Source organism: Opisthocomus hoazin, chromosome 5 (assembly GCF_030867145.1).
Source record: "Opisthocomus hoazin isolate bOpiHoa1 chromosome 5, bOpiHoa1.hap1, whole genome shotgun sequence".
NCBI classification, from domain to species: domain Eukaryota; kingdom Metazoa; phylum Chordata; class Aves; order Opisthocomiformes; family Opisthocomidae; genus Opisthocomus; species Opisthocomus hoazin.
The window spans coordinates 57,212,632-57,232,835 of NC_134418.1; the positions used below are offsets into that span (position 1 = coordinate 57,212,632).

Consider the following 20,204-nt stretch of genomic DNA (forward strand, 5'->3'; position numbering starts at 1 on the left):
TGCACAGCATTCTTTTGATATTGTTAAAGCATTCAGCACATATAAAATCTGTTACACATAACAACTGTTAGTTCACTGCACTGTTTTCTAAAAAAGTTCCAGACTGACCAAAACAGATGTAGAATAATAAAATAACAATCCATCCTTTAACATGTCAGCCCAGAGTAAAGGGTAAAGGAGACAGGATAATTTGAGAGATGACAGAATAAATGAAACTTAAAGCAAAACTGAAAAATACAACATTAATTTCCACCTCAGTCCTGGAAGGAATAGTAAATCTGAAAATAACTATGTATTTATTTTTAAAGAAAATAATTCACTCAAATCAACATGTCTAAAGAAGGTTAGCAAACATCAGGGTACATTTTTGAACAACAACATAGTTCTAAATGTCACACTTTTCTGTCATGCTTCCTCGTCACTCTCAGAAAACATATGAACTTTTTCTGTAAGCTGAGACAACTGGAAAAGAGAAGAGTCTTATTGAGCTATCTTTGTATGTCAACATCTTAGGCATCAAAATCTAATAAATCATGTATTACAATTCTGTTTTATACTCTATGAACTTTATACCATTACATGTTTTGGAGATAATTTTTGGCAAAAAAAATCCACAATGAAACTATATTGATAATTCAGTAAGAGAACACTTCATGTTTCCATCCCTTAAGTACGTACTACAGTTTATCGCTACCTAGCTAGTTCAAGATTAGAAACACAATAACGAGAATGCATGAATGATTTTTTTTTAATTAAACAAATATTATTTCATTATCCAAACCTGAAAATTGTGACTTTATGAAATAACAATCCTGACCACAATATTTCAATAATTCAATGCAGATTCAGGAAAGCATGTCAATACATATTTTACATCAATCTCATTGATTTCATCTGAACGAAAGCCGGTTTTCCCCTGTGTTGTCCCACTGCAGATGTCATTCTCTCTACAAATGTCAGTCCCAATATCAGAATAGCTACAGCAGTAACAGACCTGGTATACGAGTTCATTACCCTATAAACGCAGGTGACACACAGCATTTGTGGGGAAAGGGATCAACAACACTTCTGTGATTTGAAGAAGAAATTCTCTTTCTTGGACGTCACTTTCTTACCTTGGTTGCAGGTTTTTCCAGTGTATCCCGGGTAGCACTTACACTTGTTTGGGCCAACGCATTCACCATGTTTGCATCCTGGCTGGCATATAGCTGCAAATAGAGGAATACTCATTATTCTCCCACTCTAGTGACAGCTGACAGTGCTTTACTTTGAAACAAATGGCAATGACCTAACAAATTGTATTATTTATGTTCCTCTCTTCAGCATCATTATATGCTTCAAATACCACTGTTCAAACATCTAGTGCCCTTTCAAAAATAACCACCACCCCAATAGATGTGGGAAGAGCGAGATACTTGTTAGTAGTCTACTTTTGTACAGCGCTACATTGTGCTGTTTCTGGGATATTAAACCCTTTCAATACCTAATCGGCAAGCAGGCACTGTGCCTTCACTTGCTTTATGTATGTATGTACTATGACTAATGCCATTAAATTCTCTAAGCCCGGAATATGCCCCAGCTACACAGAAATGCGTACACCAATGTCATGGGTGACATACAAACAAAGCCATAGTTCAGCTCCTGACAGGCCGTAGCACAGATCCCAGCATTCACCGTTCTCCTCTATGACTATAAGGCAACACTCTTTACCCCTTATTAAGCAATGTCTTGCCTGAATCCCTCCCTTTCGGGTGTCTGGATTCTGGCACAGGAATTACTTTTATTTTTTTTTTCTTTTGGAGGAAAAAAGGACTGGGTAAAAAGCAAAAGCAACACTGACTGCCATAGGCTGCTTTATCACTGCACACATCCAAGTCACTTCTACTCAGAACATTTCAAGCATTTATCATCCAACCCTCTGTACAAGTACCGTCTCAGAATATAAAGTTATGGTCTATTTTGCTTCCAGGGTCAAATTTGCCAGGTAATTTCTAACTCCCCAAATGGAACATAAATACAGAACTCCAAGAAATAATAGTTAGGAAGCCATTTTTTGGTACCTCTCTCAATGTAACACAAATAAAATTCATAAAACAAACTTTTAAAACTTCAACAATAAAACAAACATTGCTTTTTGAAGAAACATAAGAATTCATGCAGAAATGTATTTTTACTGATGTAGGATTAGCAAAAAGGAATATTTTTGGAGAGCAGTGAATCCTATGTAACTCTGGAAACCATTTTACAGCTGAAAATTTTAAACATTTCCAAGCCTTTAACATTACAAATGTCTTTCTTTTACTAAACATACGGTTTCAACCTACTGGAAAACTAAGTATTTACTATGCTCTAAAATTCTGTTTATCATTATATGACAAAATGCAGACGCAAAATTCTGGTGAGCTTACTGTTTCAGCAAGACGGACACAAATTATATAGAAATCAGAGGGTGGCATAACTTGAATATCCTGTAAGCAGGTTTTACTATTTACCCTGGTTTTAAGTTCATTTTATAAACTAACAATATTGTTTGGAATTTGCAAAGCAACCAACTAGATCCAGCTGTAATATTAATTAATCTGACAACAGATGGTATCATAAAACTGGATGTACTAAGGATGTAATTTAACAGAAATCTGTCAGAAGGCACTCAGAAATGTAGCTTGCATTCCAGCCAAGCTGTTGAGCAGGGTTGAATTCAACAAAATTAAAACAGAAACAAGAGATTAGTTTTGGTTGTGGAAAAAACTAAGCAAATACATCTCTGATGTTCTAAAATCTCTTCCACAAGATTCAAGCATCCAGAATCAGCAATTCCCAGAAATGCATCCACAGAAGCAACTGTTAGCATAGAAGGAGTTTGCTCCAGTTTTAGGACTGCATTTGCCCTTTATTATCAGGGCTTTTTTTTTGTTTAAACATTATACATATATATATATATACATGGCCAGTGATATCCCTGAGAAGATAAAACCTTGTTTTAAATCTACAGTACTGCTCTTGACGGATCTCACTAATACGATGGTGTAGTCTCTTTCTGAAAACTGCCTTAAGGAATATCGTAAAAGGCGACAGAGAGGGATGTTTCTAGTTAATGTAAGATTTTTTTTTTTTCCCAGCAAACACTCTCCAGAAATAAAGAAATAGGATTCAGATTCAGAAACACCTCTCAGTTACGGCATTAGGGAAAGGAGCTGCTTAGACTACCAAAAGGTATGTTTCAAAAAGTATGCCCTTGGGCAACAGACAGATTTGACTGAAGAACAACTGATACATCATCAAAAACTTCTAGAACATTGTACTTGGAAACCACTACTGCTTTTTTAATCACTATGGTCTTAAACAGAAAAACAGATCTTCTTTGTGTAAGAGCTCATTTAGACACTGGGACTCTTATCTTCCTGACATCATAGACCCAAGTCTAATTAGACACGATGGCAGCAAAACAGACTATGAAGACCAAAAAGTCACTGGGGAAAAGGAAAAAGATGTGATCTAAACTACAGTAGAGAAACAAAAATGACTATAAATACATTTTTGAAAGCTTCCATGAAGTTTCAGCTGCACTTTAGAGAAAAATCCATGTTGTGGAGTGGGATACAGTTAGGTAGTAATTACTCTTTAAAAAACACAAAGCACCATGGCATCAGCTTGGTGTGAAGTACGACAGTTCAATAGCTGAACCTGTGGCAATCTTAGTTTAGCTGACCTTATAAAGACTTGGTCCCTCCCTCAATTGCACAGATTGTAAATTAGCAGCTGAAAGAGAGAAAAAAATATCTCATACCTGAAGACAAAAAGGCTTACAAAATTCAGTACTGAAATGAGATTTTAATTTCATTTAGAAATGAAAATGTTTCTCTAAATTCAGAAGGTCAAACACGTTTGTATGAGGAATCGGATGTTTTGCTTAATTCTCTCAGTTAACCAAGCAGGTCCGATATCATACTAGAACCAAAATTACATATTAGCATTTGTTTAAAACTAATAATATACAACTGTCTATGGATATGAAACATGTAACACAGGCCATGTTATTAAATCAAGTAATTGGATCTATGGGATCTTTAAGAGATCATCTAGTTCCAATATATCTCAACAAACTCAGCCCCATACTATGCAGCATTTAATGTCTTATATGACACACAGGTAGGTAACTCCTGATCTAGTCTACCTCCTAGTCTCAAGATATAATTAAGAAATGCACTTAAATCACATGTCAGATCTTGCTCTTCTCTGTTTTTAAAAGTCTCAGTTAAACGAGATCTCAGCCCCTCAGCAGTCTACAGCTCAGGAATCTCTACTACCACCAAGTGAAGTTTCCTAACGATTATCAAACCGCTATCCATAAAGCCAAAGTCGTCATAAAACACTTTTCTTGCACATTAAAGAGGTATTTGGAAACCTATGCTTGCTGCCAAACTCCATACTTGAAGAAATACTGTTCATTAGAGTACATTCTGTGCACTTTGGCTACTTAAGTATTATGCATCTTCTTTATACACAGCTGCTGAAATTCAATACAACGTTACAACTGAAGAACTTCTACGCACAAGACAGAAGTGCTTTGCAGTAAGCTTAGCGACAGCTGTAGCTCAGCCAACACCACAGATCGATCCCACCGCATTTCCTATCAGGAATCAAGCCAGCCTCACCAAGCAATCTGCATACCCTCCCATTAACTTGAACGGGGCTTTGCACAGTGCTCGGGACTGAAGAAGCAGATGGCCTTCAGCCAAGTCTGCACACCTGGCTTGGGTTCCATGGGTGACATCTATACCCTCTTCCCACCCACTCTACTAGAGCCAACCAGGCTCTGCCACCAGCGGTCTGCAAGAACGCCCTTCGCCAAGGGAGCTGCCCCTGCATGGCAGCAGAGGTACACTCACTGACTCCCGAAGTGCTCCCTTTGAACATGGTCAGCAGTGAGATCCAGGTGTAAAAATAAGCTTGAGCCTGACTTCCAGCATTTCTTTTAATAGTAGGCAATTATTTCAACTGTTTGGTATGGGTCTAGGCATACACTATGCATGCTGATGTGACTGTGTTTTTCTCTGAATTTTCCACTCTACTTATTTTCTTCCAAAATTCCAGACAGAATTTGCTCACACAGAAACACATGGAGTTTATCCATTTTTTTTAAACACAATTAGGCTCATAAGCAGTGGAAGAAAAAAGGCTCTCAAACAGTATTTTTGCATCTTGACAATTAAAAAATTTCCCCACAACTGACCACAACAACCAACAGAACATCATTTCCCTCTGACCAACTCATATTTACAATGACTTCAATAAGCCACGTCCATGGACTTCGGTCTGCTGCATAACACTTACTTCCCTACTAGACAAGAAGGAAACTTAAGACAGTGGAGAGTTACACCAGGCTGAGAAAGTCGCTCCCTTACACACTTAGGGCAATGAAATCCACAAGACAAGAGTCTGAAAAGGTTGCCAAAACTAAGCAAAAACTTCCTACTTTTTATAACAGTAACTGTTTTAAACAAAAGTTAAAAGTACCCTTGTATAGACAAGCGCCACTAAAAACAAGGTTGCTAATTTATTATTGAATCAATATCAACAAAGACCTACCATTTCTCTACGGATTCCCCTCTGAAAGCATTTGAACTGGCACTCCCACATGTGGACTGAGATAGAAACAAATCCTAAGTACAGCTATATTCATCTCTAGTCAACTGCAGCTTATTTATCTAGGCCACAGAATAAACTACAACTAAACTTTCCATTTCATTTTGTTGCCCAATTCATTCAAGACATATCAGCAAATAAACTCTGGTCTCACGATAATTCATTTCAGTTGGATCACTTTAAATTCTTTTTTAGGGCCAGATGTGAAGACTTGCTCGGTCTCTGTTTCCACTGACTTCAATGGAGTCAAGGAGGTATCCTAAAGCCTTTTATTTGGCCATAAATCTAACAGAGTACCTATTTTAAAGGTTGGCAAGAGCTACCTTTTCCTCCAAAATAAGATGGCAAATACCACATTTTAAGTCTCACTTCAGCTTCAGGACAAACTAAACTTCCTCTAAAAATAACACAAAGAATTGAAACATGAATGAATGGTTTGGGTTTAGGGTTGGGGTTTTTTTTCAAGTGTGGGAGAGAGGGAGAAAGAATTTCTGGTGAAATGCACACACTGTTAGCACGTTGCTTGTGTAAAAGTCAGAAGCCACCATCTTCCCAGCCACCATGAGCTGCTGGTGGTGCCTGAGCATGACTCCAGCATTCTGAATTATTACTTCTTAATTGCTGCATAAATACAATAAACAAAAAATACATGCAATCAATTCATTATGGGTCTATAACGTTGGGGTTTTTAAACTTCATCTGCAGTTTCTCCCCACACCCAGTTCCCTCGGAACTGCTTTGGAAGTCCGTCTCAGGTTTTGTCAGTTACTCTGCACTAAGCTGCCCACCTTTTGAGGGCATGGGTGACTACCACATGCTGTCCCCTCTGCTCCTTGTTATCTAGAATTTTAATGTTAATGATTCATTTCTTGGATACCAAACACTGTTTGGAGGAGTCTTAACCAGACAGTTGCACTGCCTGGTTCTGGTTCCCACCTGCCTAACTCCTCCTCTGAATTTGAGGCCAACAATGGAAATCCTTGAGCTTTCTTAGTGGAGTATCTCTACCAACTTCACTCTTCTTTGGTTTTCCAACACTCCTAGCTACGTATTTCATCAAAACAGCCTTGAGTATAATTCTCTGTATAGTTCTTACATTCTTTTTCTCTACTTTGTCTCTTAATTTCTGTTCTTTAATGTTTCTTATTCCTTGCATATTTTTCTTGTGTGATGCCCACAAGAGGGTTTCATTGACAGAAGTTGCCCTCAAAGTCTTTAATTGCTTTTTCTGTATCCCTCCACTCAAATCTGCCTCAAAATGCCAGGCTGCAGATGTCCAACCTGCCCTTGAAATTCTACTTTCACCTCTCTGAAGTCTAAAAATATGCGTAAGAATACCTGCATCCAAAACAAACTATGCCGACTACCTGCCTGAATGGCCCTGCTTCTGCCCTCTCTTCCAAGTAACATATAGCCCTTTATTTGTGCATTAACCAAGAGATGACTACATACTATTCAGCTTCACAAACTTTTATTGGATCCTCTTACACTGCTGAATGCAGAACAGACCTTCCCACCCTTAAGATCGCTACTTATGGTCCCCTAGTGCAAACTTTATAACAAGACTTGCATGTTGGTGAAACAAGCTTTCCTCTATGCTTCCTCCTTCACCTGAAACTAGTACTTTTTTTCCTGTGGTGCTAACAGACCACAGCCTCAAGTTCTATACTTCTCTTCCTCGGGGAAGTGAGCTTCAGCTCACGTCTGTCTCTTTCTATTTACTTTTTCAGTTCTTTGCCAGTTACGCAATTGCATAAACATACACTCAGGAAAATCAGTCTGCCTTATTCACAGTAATTTGGATCTAAGATCCCAAAGGTATGAGCTAATTTGTATAATAAATCACTGCAGCTCTTTCAGAGTCACATATTTGTTTTTTGTTCAATTACATACAAATGCAGGAGAATGCGTACAGTTTAACCTACCACACAGTTACTAGTAGGTGGTAAAAACGTCATACCCTTAACTCACATTACAGAATTACTCCTGAAAAAATAAATTTGCTTCCAAAATAAGTGTACTAGGAGTCACAACATGTATGTCTGCAGAAGCTTAATAAAGCCGACTAGGGCAACTGGGTATTAATTTTCACATAATTTCATATTCGACACATTCCTTACTCAATTTTTTGAAAGATAATAAATGTCCTTGACCAACTTCTGCAACTAGAGACCGATAATATCATGGGATAAAATGCCTGAATATCTTTTTCAAAAATGACTTGTACTTACTTGTAACATTCATGACAACAACTGCTGTTAAAACGCACGCTTAAGCTTCCTCCTAAAACATACTGTTCCATTAAGTAAGCGGCTCCTAATTTTTCATGCACAACTACTATATTTGCCTGGGTAAACCAATTACTCGGTTTGCACCTATGATTCTGGTAACAGCACATTAACATGACAAACTGCAACCAGTGTGGGCTATTTATTCTTTGCAGTGAATTCTTTGCTTGGCTATGACTGCTGCCAAATGTGTTTCTAAACTGCACAGACAAACCCAGACCCTGGTTTATGAATGCCTTGCTACTGAGAACAGCACTTAAAAGTATGCATAACTTAACCACAGGTAACACTGAAATCAATAGGATTTAATGGTCGGAGAAAGTTAATCTAATGCGTATGCACTTCAATACTCTTTTTAAAAATCAGCGAAAATTTGACATAACACAATGCAAAATTAGAAAACCAGGAAATATTTCATGCTTTGTGAATCTTTTTGTGCTTGTGCTTGTATTTGAAGTGACTCATGATAACTGCTTAAAGAACAGTGCTCTATCATCTCAAATGCCTGTTTTGTTACCTGAATCTTTCTACTGAGTTCCAGCAGGTGGAAGCAGGCTAGCCTGAGTGCCTCGAGGTGTGGTGGCAGAACACACACTGGGCCCTATTGCTGTTCTGTTTATTAGAATATAACACCCACCAGCTTCAGCAGAGTAACTTCTGTATCACAGTAATAAAGCTGACTTTCATGCACAGGTGAACAGCTGGTTGCTTTGCTCCCCTTTCTAAAGGCTGGTACTCCCACCACAGGGGCGAGTAAAGCAGACATATCAATTCCTACGCGGCAGCAGACTACAGCCCTGGGTACCAAGGTAAACTAGTGTTGTTTCATTTTGCTCTCAGATGCCTGGTTGTACGCTGCTGTAGAGCAGGGGCTGTAAATTTTCCCTGTTGTGGGAATGACAACCTGTAGCGGAGGTGCAAAGCAGGCAATGGAGGGCAATACCTGCTTCAACCATCCCAAACTAACCTCCCGCTGCACATGATTCAATACTGTGAAAACAAATCAGGCCTCCCAAGTCTGACAGCTTGTAAATATGATGCTGGGAGTATAAACAATTTGCAGGAAGGAAAAAATATTGCCTGGGGCTTGAGGCTAGAATAAAGAAAAAGAGTGAAAAGGGAAAAGTGCAACAGGTTAGAAAATAATCATCTCATCGGATAGGTAACTGGGATAAAACAGCTCTGTTGATTTCCTTCCCCCCCATCTTCCCCAAATCAAATTTTTTAAAAAGGAAAAAAGAACATCTACATCTTCTTGTCACGTATTATAGTTTTCATAAAAACTTATGACTCAGAGGCCATAACCCCAAGTCATAAACTTGCCAAAATTATTTCAAGAAATATGTTCAGCTAACCTTTGGGCTGGCACCTTAGGCTGGCTATTCTCTGCCTTAAGACGTAGAAAGCTGCAAAACAAATATCCAAAAAAAGAAATTCCAGCTTTTTTTTTTGTTCTGTAAGGAGGATGGACTTGGCTGGGGGTTTTATCAACTTGTTACATTCCTGGAGACTTACACACATTCAACATTCAGAGCTTTTCTGAAATAAAAAAAAATTCTGGTACACATTTAAAAAGGGATATACCTTACAGCAGTATTTCATTATGTGATTTAACAAACACATTCTGATACACAAGAGTAATTAAATATAATGACGTGATGCTATTCTTATTCAATCAACTAAGGAACTACACTTTGTCATGTTTCATATGGTACATAGTTGTAAAAATTCTCATGTTTCATGGTTTAGGTTCAATGTTTCCATCAACAGAACATAAATGCTTTTCTTAAAGAGGCAGTATCCTTCCATTCAAATATAGGTATATATTTTTAATGCTGCGTCTCCACAGAGCAAACACAAGGGGTTAGCATCTGGATGCTAATTTGAGAGTAATTAAAATTACACCCATTTATAAGTATCTGAACATCTGCAACCAATAAACACGTTGGCATATAAATTTACTGGTCATTTTTACAGTGTTTAAATTCTGAATGTCATCTAAATTAATGCTTAGAGACCTTTTCAGCTCTTACGACCATATGAAACTAGATATGCTACAAAAGTTAAACATGATGGAAGCACAGATTTATGTTTTGGGCTTATTTTAAGTCAATTTATTTGCCAATAAAATTAATGTTAGCAGCATAGCTTGTTAGGCCACGTAGCCTTATTATAAAAGGCTGGGTCTTAAGCAACAGCAGCTCTTTGTATTTTTAGTAGTATGTGACCAACACTTAACAGTTTCCTATGATGGCAACTTACATTGGTTTAAATTAGTTCCAACCAGAAATTCCCTTAGTGTTTGTTACAGTGGAGGGAGGCTCCCCAGGTTGTTGCTGGGCTTCGAGAGAAGCTCCCAATACAAATACAGCACGGTTCTAAATGGTCAAATCATGTCACTGTTGAGATTTCCTTGGGAAAAACTACTATTCTATGTATCAGGTGCAGGAGGGATGCAGTGGGAAAGTGGATACTGTATCTTTAACATGGTAAAGTCATAACTGCTTTAAAAGCATAAAGCTTCTACACTGAAAAAAAACCCCAACTGAATAAAAATAGCAAAACCTCAATTTTTCTTGCATAGCAGTATTAAAGCAGTATTGCAATTCTGTATAAAATGTCTTTTGTTTGAAAAGTACCAGGGACGCACAAAAATACTGGTCATTTTATAAGAAGCAGACATGCTTCATATCAATATTAATTAAACATTGCCAACACAATGTGTTAATATAGACTGTACTCTTGCAACCACAAATTCAGTAACAAAATTCTTATTGACTTTCAGGAGGTTTCTGTTAGTGGGTCAGCCTCCCGGAAGCCAGTATTTTCATGGCTTGTTATTGACAAAATCACGATTTTTGTGCGTCTTGGACTATACAGAATTGCCATTTCCACTTAAAGCATTGTTATGTGCAGCAAACAGAAGTCCTAAGCAGCTCATGGCCTCTTCTCCCATTGATGTATGAGATGATTTATACAGGTAAACTCCCACCAACATCATCGTCAGTTATACAAAATCTCCTTCTAGGCATCAATGAGAGCACAGCCACCTCTTCCCCTCGCCTCCCACCACCTCACACCTCTGTAAATAGATTGCATAGTACAGATACGAAGTCCTTAAGCTCATTAGGACAGGAGCAGCAGCACAGACAGTGTAAGTTTCTTCACAACTGTTGTAAGTAGGCAGCAGCATGCACAGTTCCCAGCAAAGCATTTGGTTATGCCTGCATTGACTATATCAGCTTGTACAAGCTCCCCTCTCTCTCATGCAGGTCCTCTTAAGAACCTCCTGAAATAGTTATGCTTTCTACTAGGTTTGAATAAATCTAAATGCTAACCTGACATCCTTCAGTTAACAACTTTTAATGATGTAATGCTAAGGGGAGGTGTAAACTGATGACTTGACTTATACTTTTACTAACGGGCTATTTTCTTGTATGCCTTCTTGATTGCTCTGTCCCTAGGCTTTTAAGCTAGTTGTCATGGTTTTAGTGTAAGGTTGTGGGAAACTATTTTGCTGACCTATTCTGGTTTTGCTCCCTAGGTAGAACACTCAAACCTCAGCACAGGGAGATAACCGGATGGAGCGACAACAGATGGATGCTCTGAAAGAGCACACTCATCTTCACAACCCCTTCTCAGGACAGGCTTTATATTAGACTTTGTTATCGTTTAAAAATTCAACATTGAAATAAGTGAAATAATAAAATAACATCTCTACTTGTAAAATCCATGTTCAGTGGGATTTTACTGCTGTTAAGCATTTTCTGTAGGTCAAGCTTTCTGCCCACTGCACAAAAATTCAGAGCACCTCTACTGACTCCAACAGTCATGCAGACTCATGCCAACAGTAGGTCTGCATCCATTTACAGAAGCTGCAAATCCCACCTTCTGTTTTGCACACATGCGAACGCAACAAAAGGAACCATTTTTGCCATCGCCTCTAGCAAAGGAGTTGTCCAAACTGTAATCCAGAATGAGAATTTCAAGTGGGTTTTTATTGCTTTTCTTAAAAAAATCTTGCTGAACCTTTTAAATCTATGTTAAAGTACTATCTCTTTCTACAGTTCTTGGCTGTTAAGCTGCAGCTGAAATTTTCAAGCAAAAGGCAGCCTACATTTTTAGTGTACCTTGACTACATATAACTAGCATACAAATCAATTACGAACAGACATGCAGCCAAGTACGAAGCAGGTGTACTTTGTCCATGAAAGGCACACACATGTGGAAACCATTTTTATAGCTTTTGAAAGAACTACACAGACATTTGTACGCCAGCTAAAAGCAAGGCAGGTAGACCATTAGTTCTAAGAATAACTGTCAGGGAACCAGGATGGATTAGTAGCAAAAATGTTCACAAAGAACTACTGTTTTTCAAATAATCCCTAGCATGGCCTGTTAGAAACCGAAGGGAAGAACTTCCCATTTCATACTGAGGAATAAAAAGCATCACACTACTTCTTACATAAGCCTCTGCATGAAATGAGTGCATCTTGTCCCACATTTTAGTTTTCTGACAGGCTAACCAGGTTCCAGAGCTCAGTATGTGAGTATACAGACACAGTTGATTTCTGTACACGGGATTATCAGCGAGAGTCAGTCAGCAGTGGTTCCAAGGACTTCCCTGTTGATTGGCCTACCTCTGACCTAGCAGAGACACTTGGACCACAAGGCCCAGACTGTCCTTTCCTTGAGAAACACTGAGGAAGACAGCCATCCCTGCAGAACACTGTCACAGACATCCTATTAGTGGGATGAGATGACAGGCTTCAGCAGGTCTCCTAGACTACAGCAGCTGGAATACAGGAATGGACATGACTGCTTTCTATTCTGCAGTTGACATTTCTCATCCAACTCAAAGAACTGAGCTCCAGCCCTAGCACTGCTGGAAATTCTCTTTCCTCAGCTATTTCAAACCATGAAAATTAATGCAGAATAACACATCAAAAAAAGAAAAGGAAAGAAAAAGTTGAATTAACTTCCTAAGGCAAATTTTTTCTGCTGGTGCACAGAAAAGCGTGTTTGTGCAAGATGTGTGCAATCATGCATGCCACAACTTCTTTTTCCCTGTACACTTTAAAACTCATTGAATGGGTTCTGGGTTAGGACAACACACTCAGTACTATCAATGCAGTTGCCTTACAATGCAAAAGGAGTTATGAACCAAAAATGTACTGATGATATCCACTCTCACAAAAAAGGCTCTGTCACAGGAAGTCAAAACCGCCTACTCCAAGAGAAGAAATTCAGAAGAAACTCCTTCCACCCTCACTTCTATTTTGGGTTATAGTTTTGCTGCATGCACAACACCACCACATATAAATGCCAGACAATAGCCCTATTTTTACACACCTCTCATCAGGTACTTTATCAACATACCATTTTTCACAGAACTAGGCTTTTCTGTGAGTACTCCCACTTACAGTTACTACTCCTTCCACTAACTTATTAAGGTGCAAGTAAACCCCACGGGCTGGGCAACACGATGGGATTTTTGGACTAATTTCAGCTGGGATATTTAATATCTAACTTCAAAGCACAGATGCTGCGAGTCCTTCAGTGTAAAGGATCAGCTCTACTGGTGATGAGGTTACTTCACATGAGCTAAGCGTTGTGGCTTAAACATTTCTGCTGCTTCCAAATTAGCCTTTCTGAACACAAGGTTTAACCAACAAACCTGGGTTTATATAATAGATCAAAACCTCAGAAAGGCTACTTAGTTACTTTAGTGATGGAATATATCGACCCTTTTAAATCTAGACTAGGCCACTAAATAAGTGTGGATGGATTTTCAGTTAACAAGGACTTAGAAATGCCAATGAATTTGAGTTACATTTGTTCAGCCCCTTTGAAAATATGGCTATGTTTGTATCAGTCTCAAAAACGTTCTAGTTGCCTAAACATGGATCCCACTTTGGTATTCACAACCTGCAAGGAAGAAAAAAAAAATCCAACCTGTTTCATAGTTCTTGATTATTTCAGTTGGAGGGTCACCTTCTAAGTGCATTCGCTGGAATTGGAAAGAGCATTTGGGAAGGCAATTTTACGTCACTGAAGAGAAAGTATTTCTACTAGCTGGGATGTTAGAGCTGACACTGACAGGCTTTCGAAGCAAGTTTACAGACAGATCAGGCTTACACACACCTCCTTGCACGTACAAGTCTCAACTGGTGTAATTTATTAACAGGAGACAGAGGATGTTTTAAAGGAAGAGTGTAAATTAAAGGAGAAGCCCTATTTGAACTTCTTCCTACATGTTTGTAAGAGTGAAAAAGACAGCGGAGTTATGCTGACTTGTGTTACTAAGCTAGCAGTAAGCATGATTATTCTCTATGTGGACTCCTTTGTCAGACCAAGGGACATAAAAGGAATTACCCCACACTTCACAAAAGCAAGTTTAGCTAACATGGTTCTGTCTCCATTTGCAACTGTATGGATGGATTACAGATGGAAGATCAGCAGCACTGAGCTACCAGGGCTTAATGAGGTACCACTTTTCACTGTGCCACAGTCCTACCCTGTTAGAGCTGATGTACACGAGCTTAAACCTCTGTCACAACTAAACCATTACCTTAAATCACACAGCTAGTTTAAACTAACACATTTTTTTCTCAATAGTCGTAGGCAAGAGGCATGCCCACAAAAGTTTGGTGGAGCAGCTCAGCTGGAGAGCACAAAATGTATCCAGATATGTTAGCAATCACTTGCCCATGGCTCAGAGGTCTCCATAAACTGGGACAACTCTGTCACGTATCAGAGCCTATATTCTTGCTACACTCTGGCTCCAGCATGGAGAGCATTGCTCTCACCTTACATTTGTTGCCAGAAAGATAAATTCAGAGGTGATCAGTACCTACACAGTAAACTGTGTACAAGTAAGCAGGTGAGAGTCCAAAAGTGCTCTACCACTTGCAGGCATACCAAGGACGGCTCAAATTAGTTTAAGAAAAACACTTCAAGCTGACTAATAAAGTGCTCAGCATTATTGCCTGAATATTTATAGCACCTTTTTTGGACTCATTTGTAAACTGGGTCTCACTACTAATTTTTAAGACTGACTCTATACTTGTTTTCATTGTGCATATACAATTCATTATAGAAACGGCTAAGAAAATCTACATGTAGTAGATAAAGCCTGACACATACTTATACCACTCATTTCAGGGACAGGACTAAGACATTTGCCTTTCTCCACAGAGGAAGCAGGAGAAATAATTGTGTAACTGACGTTTTGGAAATTTTTCAGTGATACCCCTTTGTACACTAAAACTCCCAGGTTTTCCTTCAAGGCGAGGAATGCTGCCTTCTGTGCCAGGTTAATGCTTCATACTGAATGCCACACTCCCAAGGTGAAGAGTTGACTACAGATTTTCTATTTGGCTGCAAGCACTAGAAAGATTCGCTTTCATTTAGTGTAATCTCCCACTCTGTGATAGGACTGGAATTTTCACAACCCACAACTGGGGCATGTTTTTCTTGCTTTATTTTGCTAAGAGTTTGACTCCCATTTAAAAACTAGAAGGAGCTGCTAAGTTTTTAATAAGTTTTGCACTCAATTGTCTGAGGCTCTTCCAAACCAGCAATTCAAAAATTCTCAGCACCCAGTGTGTGAAAAAAAACAAGAAAAAATGCATTTAGACACCTAAGTGAAAACTGTGTTCTTTTGAAAGTCTGGTCCCAATCACTGGAGATAACCTCATAACATCCATCTCTGCACTTCTTGGAAATGTGCACGAAGAACAAATCTGTGAATACTGGACTAAAATGTGTGGAATGAGGTGAAAATTCACCTAGCTTTAGGCTTAAAACAAGAGCATTTATGGTTTCTGAAAATTTGGCATTACAAATGACCTTATTGACAAAATTCAAAGGGTAAAAAATAAGCAATACTTTCTGTGTATTATTACTTTCATGTCATTTTCACCTTTTACTTATGAAACTTTTGATAGTATCACTTTATGCTATTCCTGTCTCCCAAGATCAAAAAACCGCAACCCCAAATCAGACTTCGTAATAGTAAGAAATTAAAGGACAGTCTTAACTGGAATCGACTTCCACTTAATATGGGCTGCAATTTATGGTCACAACACAGGAGACAACTTGTCTAAGAAAAGGGTCACAGTGAGACCCTTTTAGTGTTTTGGGGTTTTTTTGGTTTCACTGTTTTGGGTTTTTTTTTTGTAAAAACAATGTGAATTATTAATACTTCCCAGTTCAGCCTTTGTAGCTTCAAACATTTAAATGCTCAATGGTTTTCAAAAAAAATGTGTTATGAAAGATGGACAGAGATTCTACCATCTCTGCAGTGGCCTAAATCAACCTACTTCACATTTTCCTTCCTTCTCTGTAAACATTCATCCCAGGGAAAGTACTCCTTGTTACCAACTGCAGCCCTAAAAATCAATATGATTCATAGTATGGCCTGACAGCTCTGCATTAAAAAACCGTAACAGGGATGTTATGTTCCAGAAGTACTTCACATAGCTTTTTTACCAGTCATCTTACATACCTGTTAAACACTGTGGGCTTTTAAAGCACTTGGGAGGGAAGAAGCCAGTCTTGCTGTTACAGATTTGAACAAAACCTTTGCTGAGAGTCTTCGGGTGCATTGCCAATGATATTTCTGTTTTGCCTAGTATTTGCCACCTACAGTCACTGCCCTGCAGACCAAGCAACTTACAGTATTTAATACCTGTTTTGCTCTAAAAATGGCCTGGCAGGAAATGATCTAGTTTGCAGATATCTGCATCTAAATAAGGAAAAAAAGAAAAAAAAAAAAAAAAAAAAAAAAAGAGAGAACCAGTATTTATAGGTTCACGCCTGCAAAAACTTCTGGGATATCACTCACGTATGCACTATTAAACACATGAGCGAGCGTTCCCAGATCAAAGGCTGTAATTACAACAAGCTGAGGTCTCTATGACACTCCTAACAGTTTTAACTTCTACACAGTGCTAGCTGACTCCACAGCATACCTTTTGAAGATGCAGTTAATGATGAACACTTATGTACTTGGTTATCCTGCAATTGTATCAAAGATTCTAGATAGATATGAGAATCTCAGAGATGTTTCTCTTCACATGGGACCCAGTAAAAGGATGCTGCCAGGTGTACTTATACCCTTAGCTTGGACTTACTGAAAGAATGTTTGAACTTAATACCAGCTGGAACATTTCTGACAACTTTTTTAGTGAAATGTTAGTAATCTGGGTTTCCTTCTCAGATGCAAATATTCTCACCCTGCAGTGCTTGTAACATGACACAGTGTAGTGTTATGTCATGCTATTAAACCAGAGTATGAAATGAAGCAGAAACCAAACAGAAATTCCCAAATTCTCACCGCCCTAACTAAAGTTTACCTTACTTGATCACAATCATTTTTAGAACTGTTAATAACAGACAGAATTTTAACCTGACAACATCCTTTTAAGTAAGTCACATGTGCAAAAGCCTAAGCCCTGCATTGTAAGAATGTGTGCGAACACGTGAAAGATGTGACTAGGTGTGTACAAGCGTTTTCTACAAGTGACTAGAAGCCCCAGCAGCAACGATACTCACGTTGGCATTGTCCCCAGGACAATCGGGCCCAGCCCCAGCAGCAGTCAATTCTGCTTCCAAACCGACACAGTCCTGCGGAGGAGATGATTTGTCTGGGCCACCTGAACAAGACAGTTCAAAAAAGTCCAGTGAAACATTTTTAAAGTAGCTAAAATTATTCTAGATTAACAAAAACAAAAGACAAAGACCAACAAAAACCTCTCCTGCATGGAGATATATATCCTTTTCTTTTGAAACCAGTAACTGCTCTAGGCTGAGCCTACGATTAGACTACCTATTATCTAGATTATTAATTTCTATCATTAATGCTGTGTTTAGGTCAGAAAGTGTAAATGACGATAGGTACAAAAGGGGAAAGATAATTAGGGTAACTTCGTAAAGCCTGAAAAACATGACACGCTTTGCACTGTGGTCACTGCTGCCACTCCCAGGCTGGTACTGAATAATTTCCGAAGCCCGAAACACGGAATTTGCTATGTGGAATAAACCACCATCCTAAAGTTCCAGCATTGGTTTATTTCACAACACACGGCCAAATTTTCTCACTGAAACATCAAAGAAAAAAAAATCAAAACAAAAGCTTCCTGAACTGTTAAACATAAATTAAGCACAACAGGAGAGCTGTAGTCTTCCCTTATTCCAAGGAAAAGATGCCACAGCCTCACGCAATTACAAAGCGCTGACATCAATCGTTCGCGTTTCTTCGTGACGAGCTGGAACAACGCGAAGGCTGCACCTGAACAAACCCCAAACCCGAGCCCCCGGCGAGGGGACCAGCCGGGCGCTCCGCCTGCGGCCTGGGCGCCGCTCCTCGGGGCAGCCCCGCAGCCACCCGCGCCCGCCACCGCACCTGACGCGGCCCAGCGCCGCCGCGCCCCCCCGGCCCTCATCCGCACCCGGCTTCGTGTTCAAACTTGAGCTGCAGCCTTCACCGCGTCCCGCTTCGCGTCCCTCCCGGCGTCAATAAACCGATTTTATTTTTCCAGCACGCGAAGTGCTTTGGCTTTGATTCTCGCAGGACGCAACCCTGCCAGGTCAGCAAACTTCTCATACCTCAGCCCGTGCTTCGGCTGCCGAGCAAGGCGCGGGGGGTTCGGGGCCGAGCGACCCCTCCACCTGCGGGGACGGGGCCTTCTTCCCGGCCGGGGCGGCGGGAGCGCCGAGACAAGTCCCGCCGAGGGCTCCGGCCGCCGCCGCCGCGCCGGGAGGCAGCCCCAGGGACCGGCAACGAGCTCCCCCCCCGCCGCCATTTCGCGCCCCGGCGGTCTGGTGGCAGCGAGGAGCCCGCGGGCGCCGATGCCGCCCGGGGCAGAGCGCGGGCTCCCTCCTCTCTCAAGCCCGCCCGAGGAGACGCCAGCTCCCCCTACCCGGCCGGCCCCCGAGCCCGCTCGCCCCGCGGCAGCCGGCACCCACCTTCTGTCAAACTCCCCGGCCGCCCCCAGGGAGAGGCAGGACGCCAGCAGCAGCCGCAGGGAGAGCTCCATGGCCGGCGGGGCTCTCCCGCCGAGGCGGCGCGGGGCGGGCGGCGGAGGCTCTCCCCACCGCCGCGCTGCAAGGCGGGGGGGTCCGGCTGCCGCCGACGCCGGCTGCGCTGCGATCGCCCCGGAGCGGCGGCGAGCCCCTCTCCCTGCGCCCGCCTGCCCGGCGGGGGAGGCGCCGCACGGGGAGCGGCCGCGCCGCCCGCCCCCGGCCGCGCCGCCCGCCCCCCGCTGAGGGCACCTGGTGGCCCCCGCCGCAGGGCCCGGCCCGCCGCGACACCGGCGCGGGAGCTCTCCTCCGAGAGGGGCAAGCACCGCGGTCTGAAGCCACCGGTGGCTTTGTTTCTATGAGCTTTTCTGGCTCCAACTTCGTGAAGTGGGACGGGCACCCGCTCCTCCCTGCGAGCCAAGTCCCCATCTACAGCCAAGAAGAGTAAGAGCTGGCCGCCTTTTGCCAGCCAAACTTGACCCAGAATAAAGCTTTTTGGAAGAATTACCAGGTGTAGGTGGTCTTTTCTGGCTCAAACACCCCTATTGATGGCTCTCAGACGTTGGCATGTGCGACATTAGGTGTCCCAGCCCCTGCCCACAAGTGGGAAGCCTGAACACCACCCACGCAGGGACGCGCACTGGCACCGCTGCCAAAAGCAACGACTGCATCTGTGCTCTGCACTAACATGCTAAAATACAGCAGTTATTTTTGTCTTGTTTCGACCAACTACAGCTCTCGGGACTTCCTGAGGGACACTTTCAGTAACAGCCTGTCACCAGTTTCGGGTCAGAGCTGCTCTGAGATCCCTCTGACCATGCACAGACGGGGCCAACCGCTTGGGCTCGGCTGCACCATCGGTTTTGATCTGTGCCTAAAGCAAGGCTGAATCTCGTCAGCTGTTCTTACAAGGGTCCGGCTGCAGCTTAGAAGCAGAAGACAAATATCTTCCAGGTTGTGCTGCAACACAAAGCCAAACCCTTTAGAGAGTACTTGGATGCCAGACAGGGTTTCAGGCTTTACATTTGAGTTAGCAGTTCTTCACAGAGCGTTTTCCACCTTCAAAACACTTCACAGGTAATTCAAGCAATGCAACACAAAGGTAACAACTTTTTACACAAGATACAAATTGTGCCAGTGATCTTTTGAAAATTACACCCCTCCCCAGAGTGGTTTTACCACTTTCTGATCAATTTTGCAGCAGAAAGCCCCCTTCAATGCTCCTTCCCCAGCTTTGTGTCATCT

The 20,204-nt window shown here is 41.2% G+C and overlaps 1 protein-coding gene across 3 annotated transcripts in view; it reads right to left on the bottom strand.

Moving 5' to 3' along the window:
- NPNT (nephronectin) overlaps positions 1-19,067 on the bottom strand; it is a 54,204-nt gene extending 35,137 nt beyond the window's left edge. For 2 of the 3 annotated variants that reach the window (XM_075421390.1, XM_075421388.1), the window contains exons 1-4: positions 18,906-19,067; positions 17,493-17,593; positions 9,290-9,340; positions 1,116-1,208 (exon numbers count right to left, since the gene is read on the bottom strand). In XM_075421390.1, the coding sequence (XP_075277505.1) occupies positions 1,116-1,208; positions 9,290-9,340; positions 17,493-17,593; positions 18,906-18,976 (316 nt within the window). In that variant the 5' untranslated portion in view covers positions 18,977-19,067. The remainder of the gene's footprint in view (positions 1-1,115; positions 1,209-9,289; positions 9,341-17,492; positions 17,594-18,905) is intronic. The other variant, XM_075421389.1, reaches the window with a different exon arrangement.
- Positions 19,068-20,204: the final 1,137 nt, after the last annotated feature.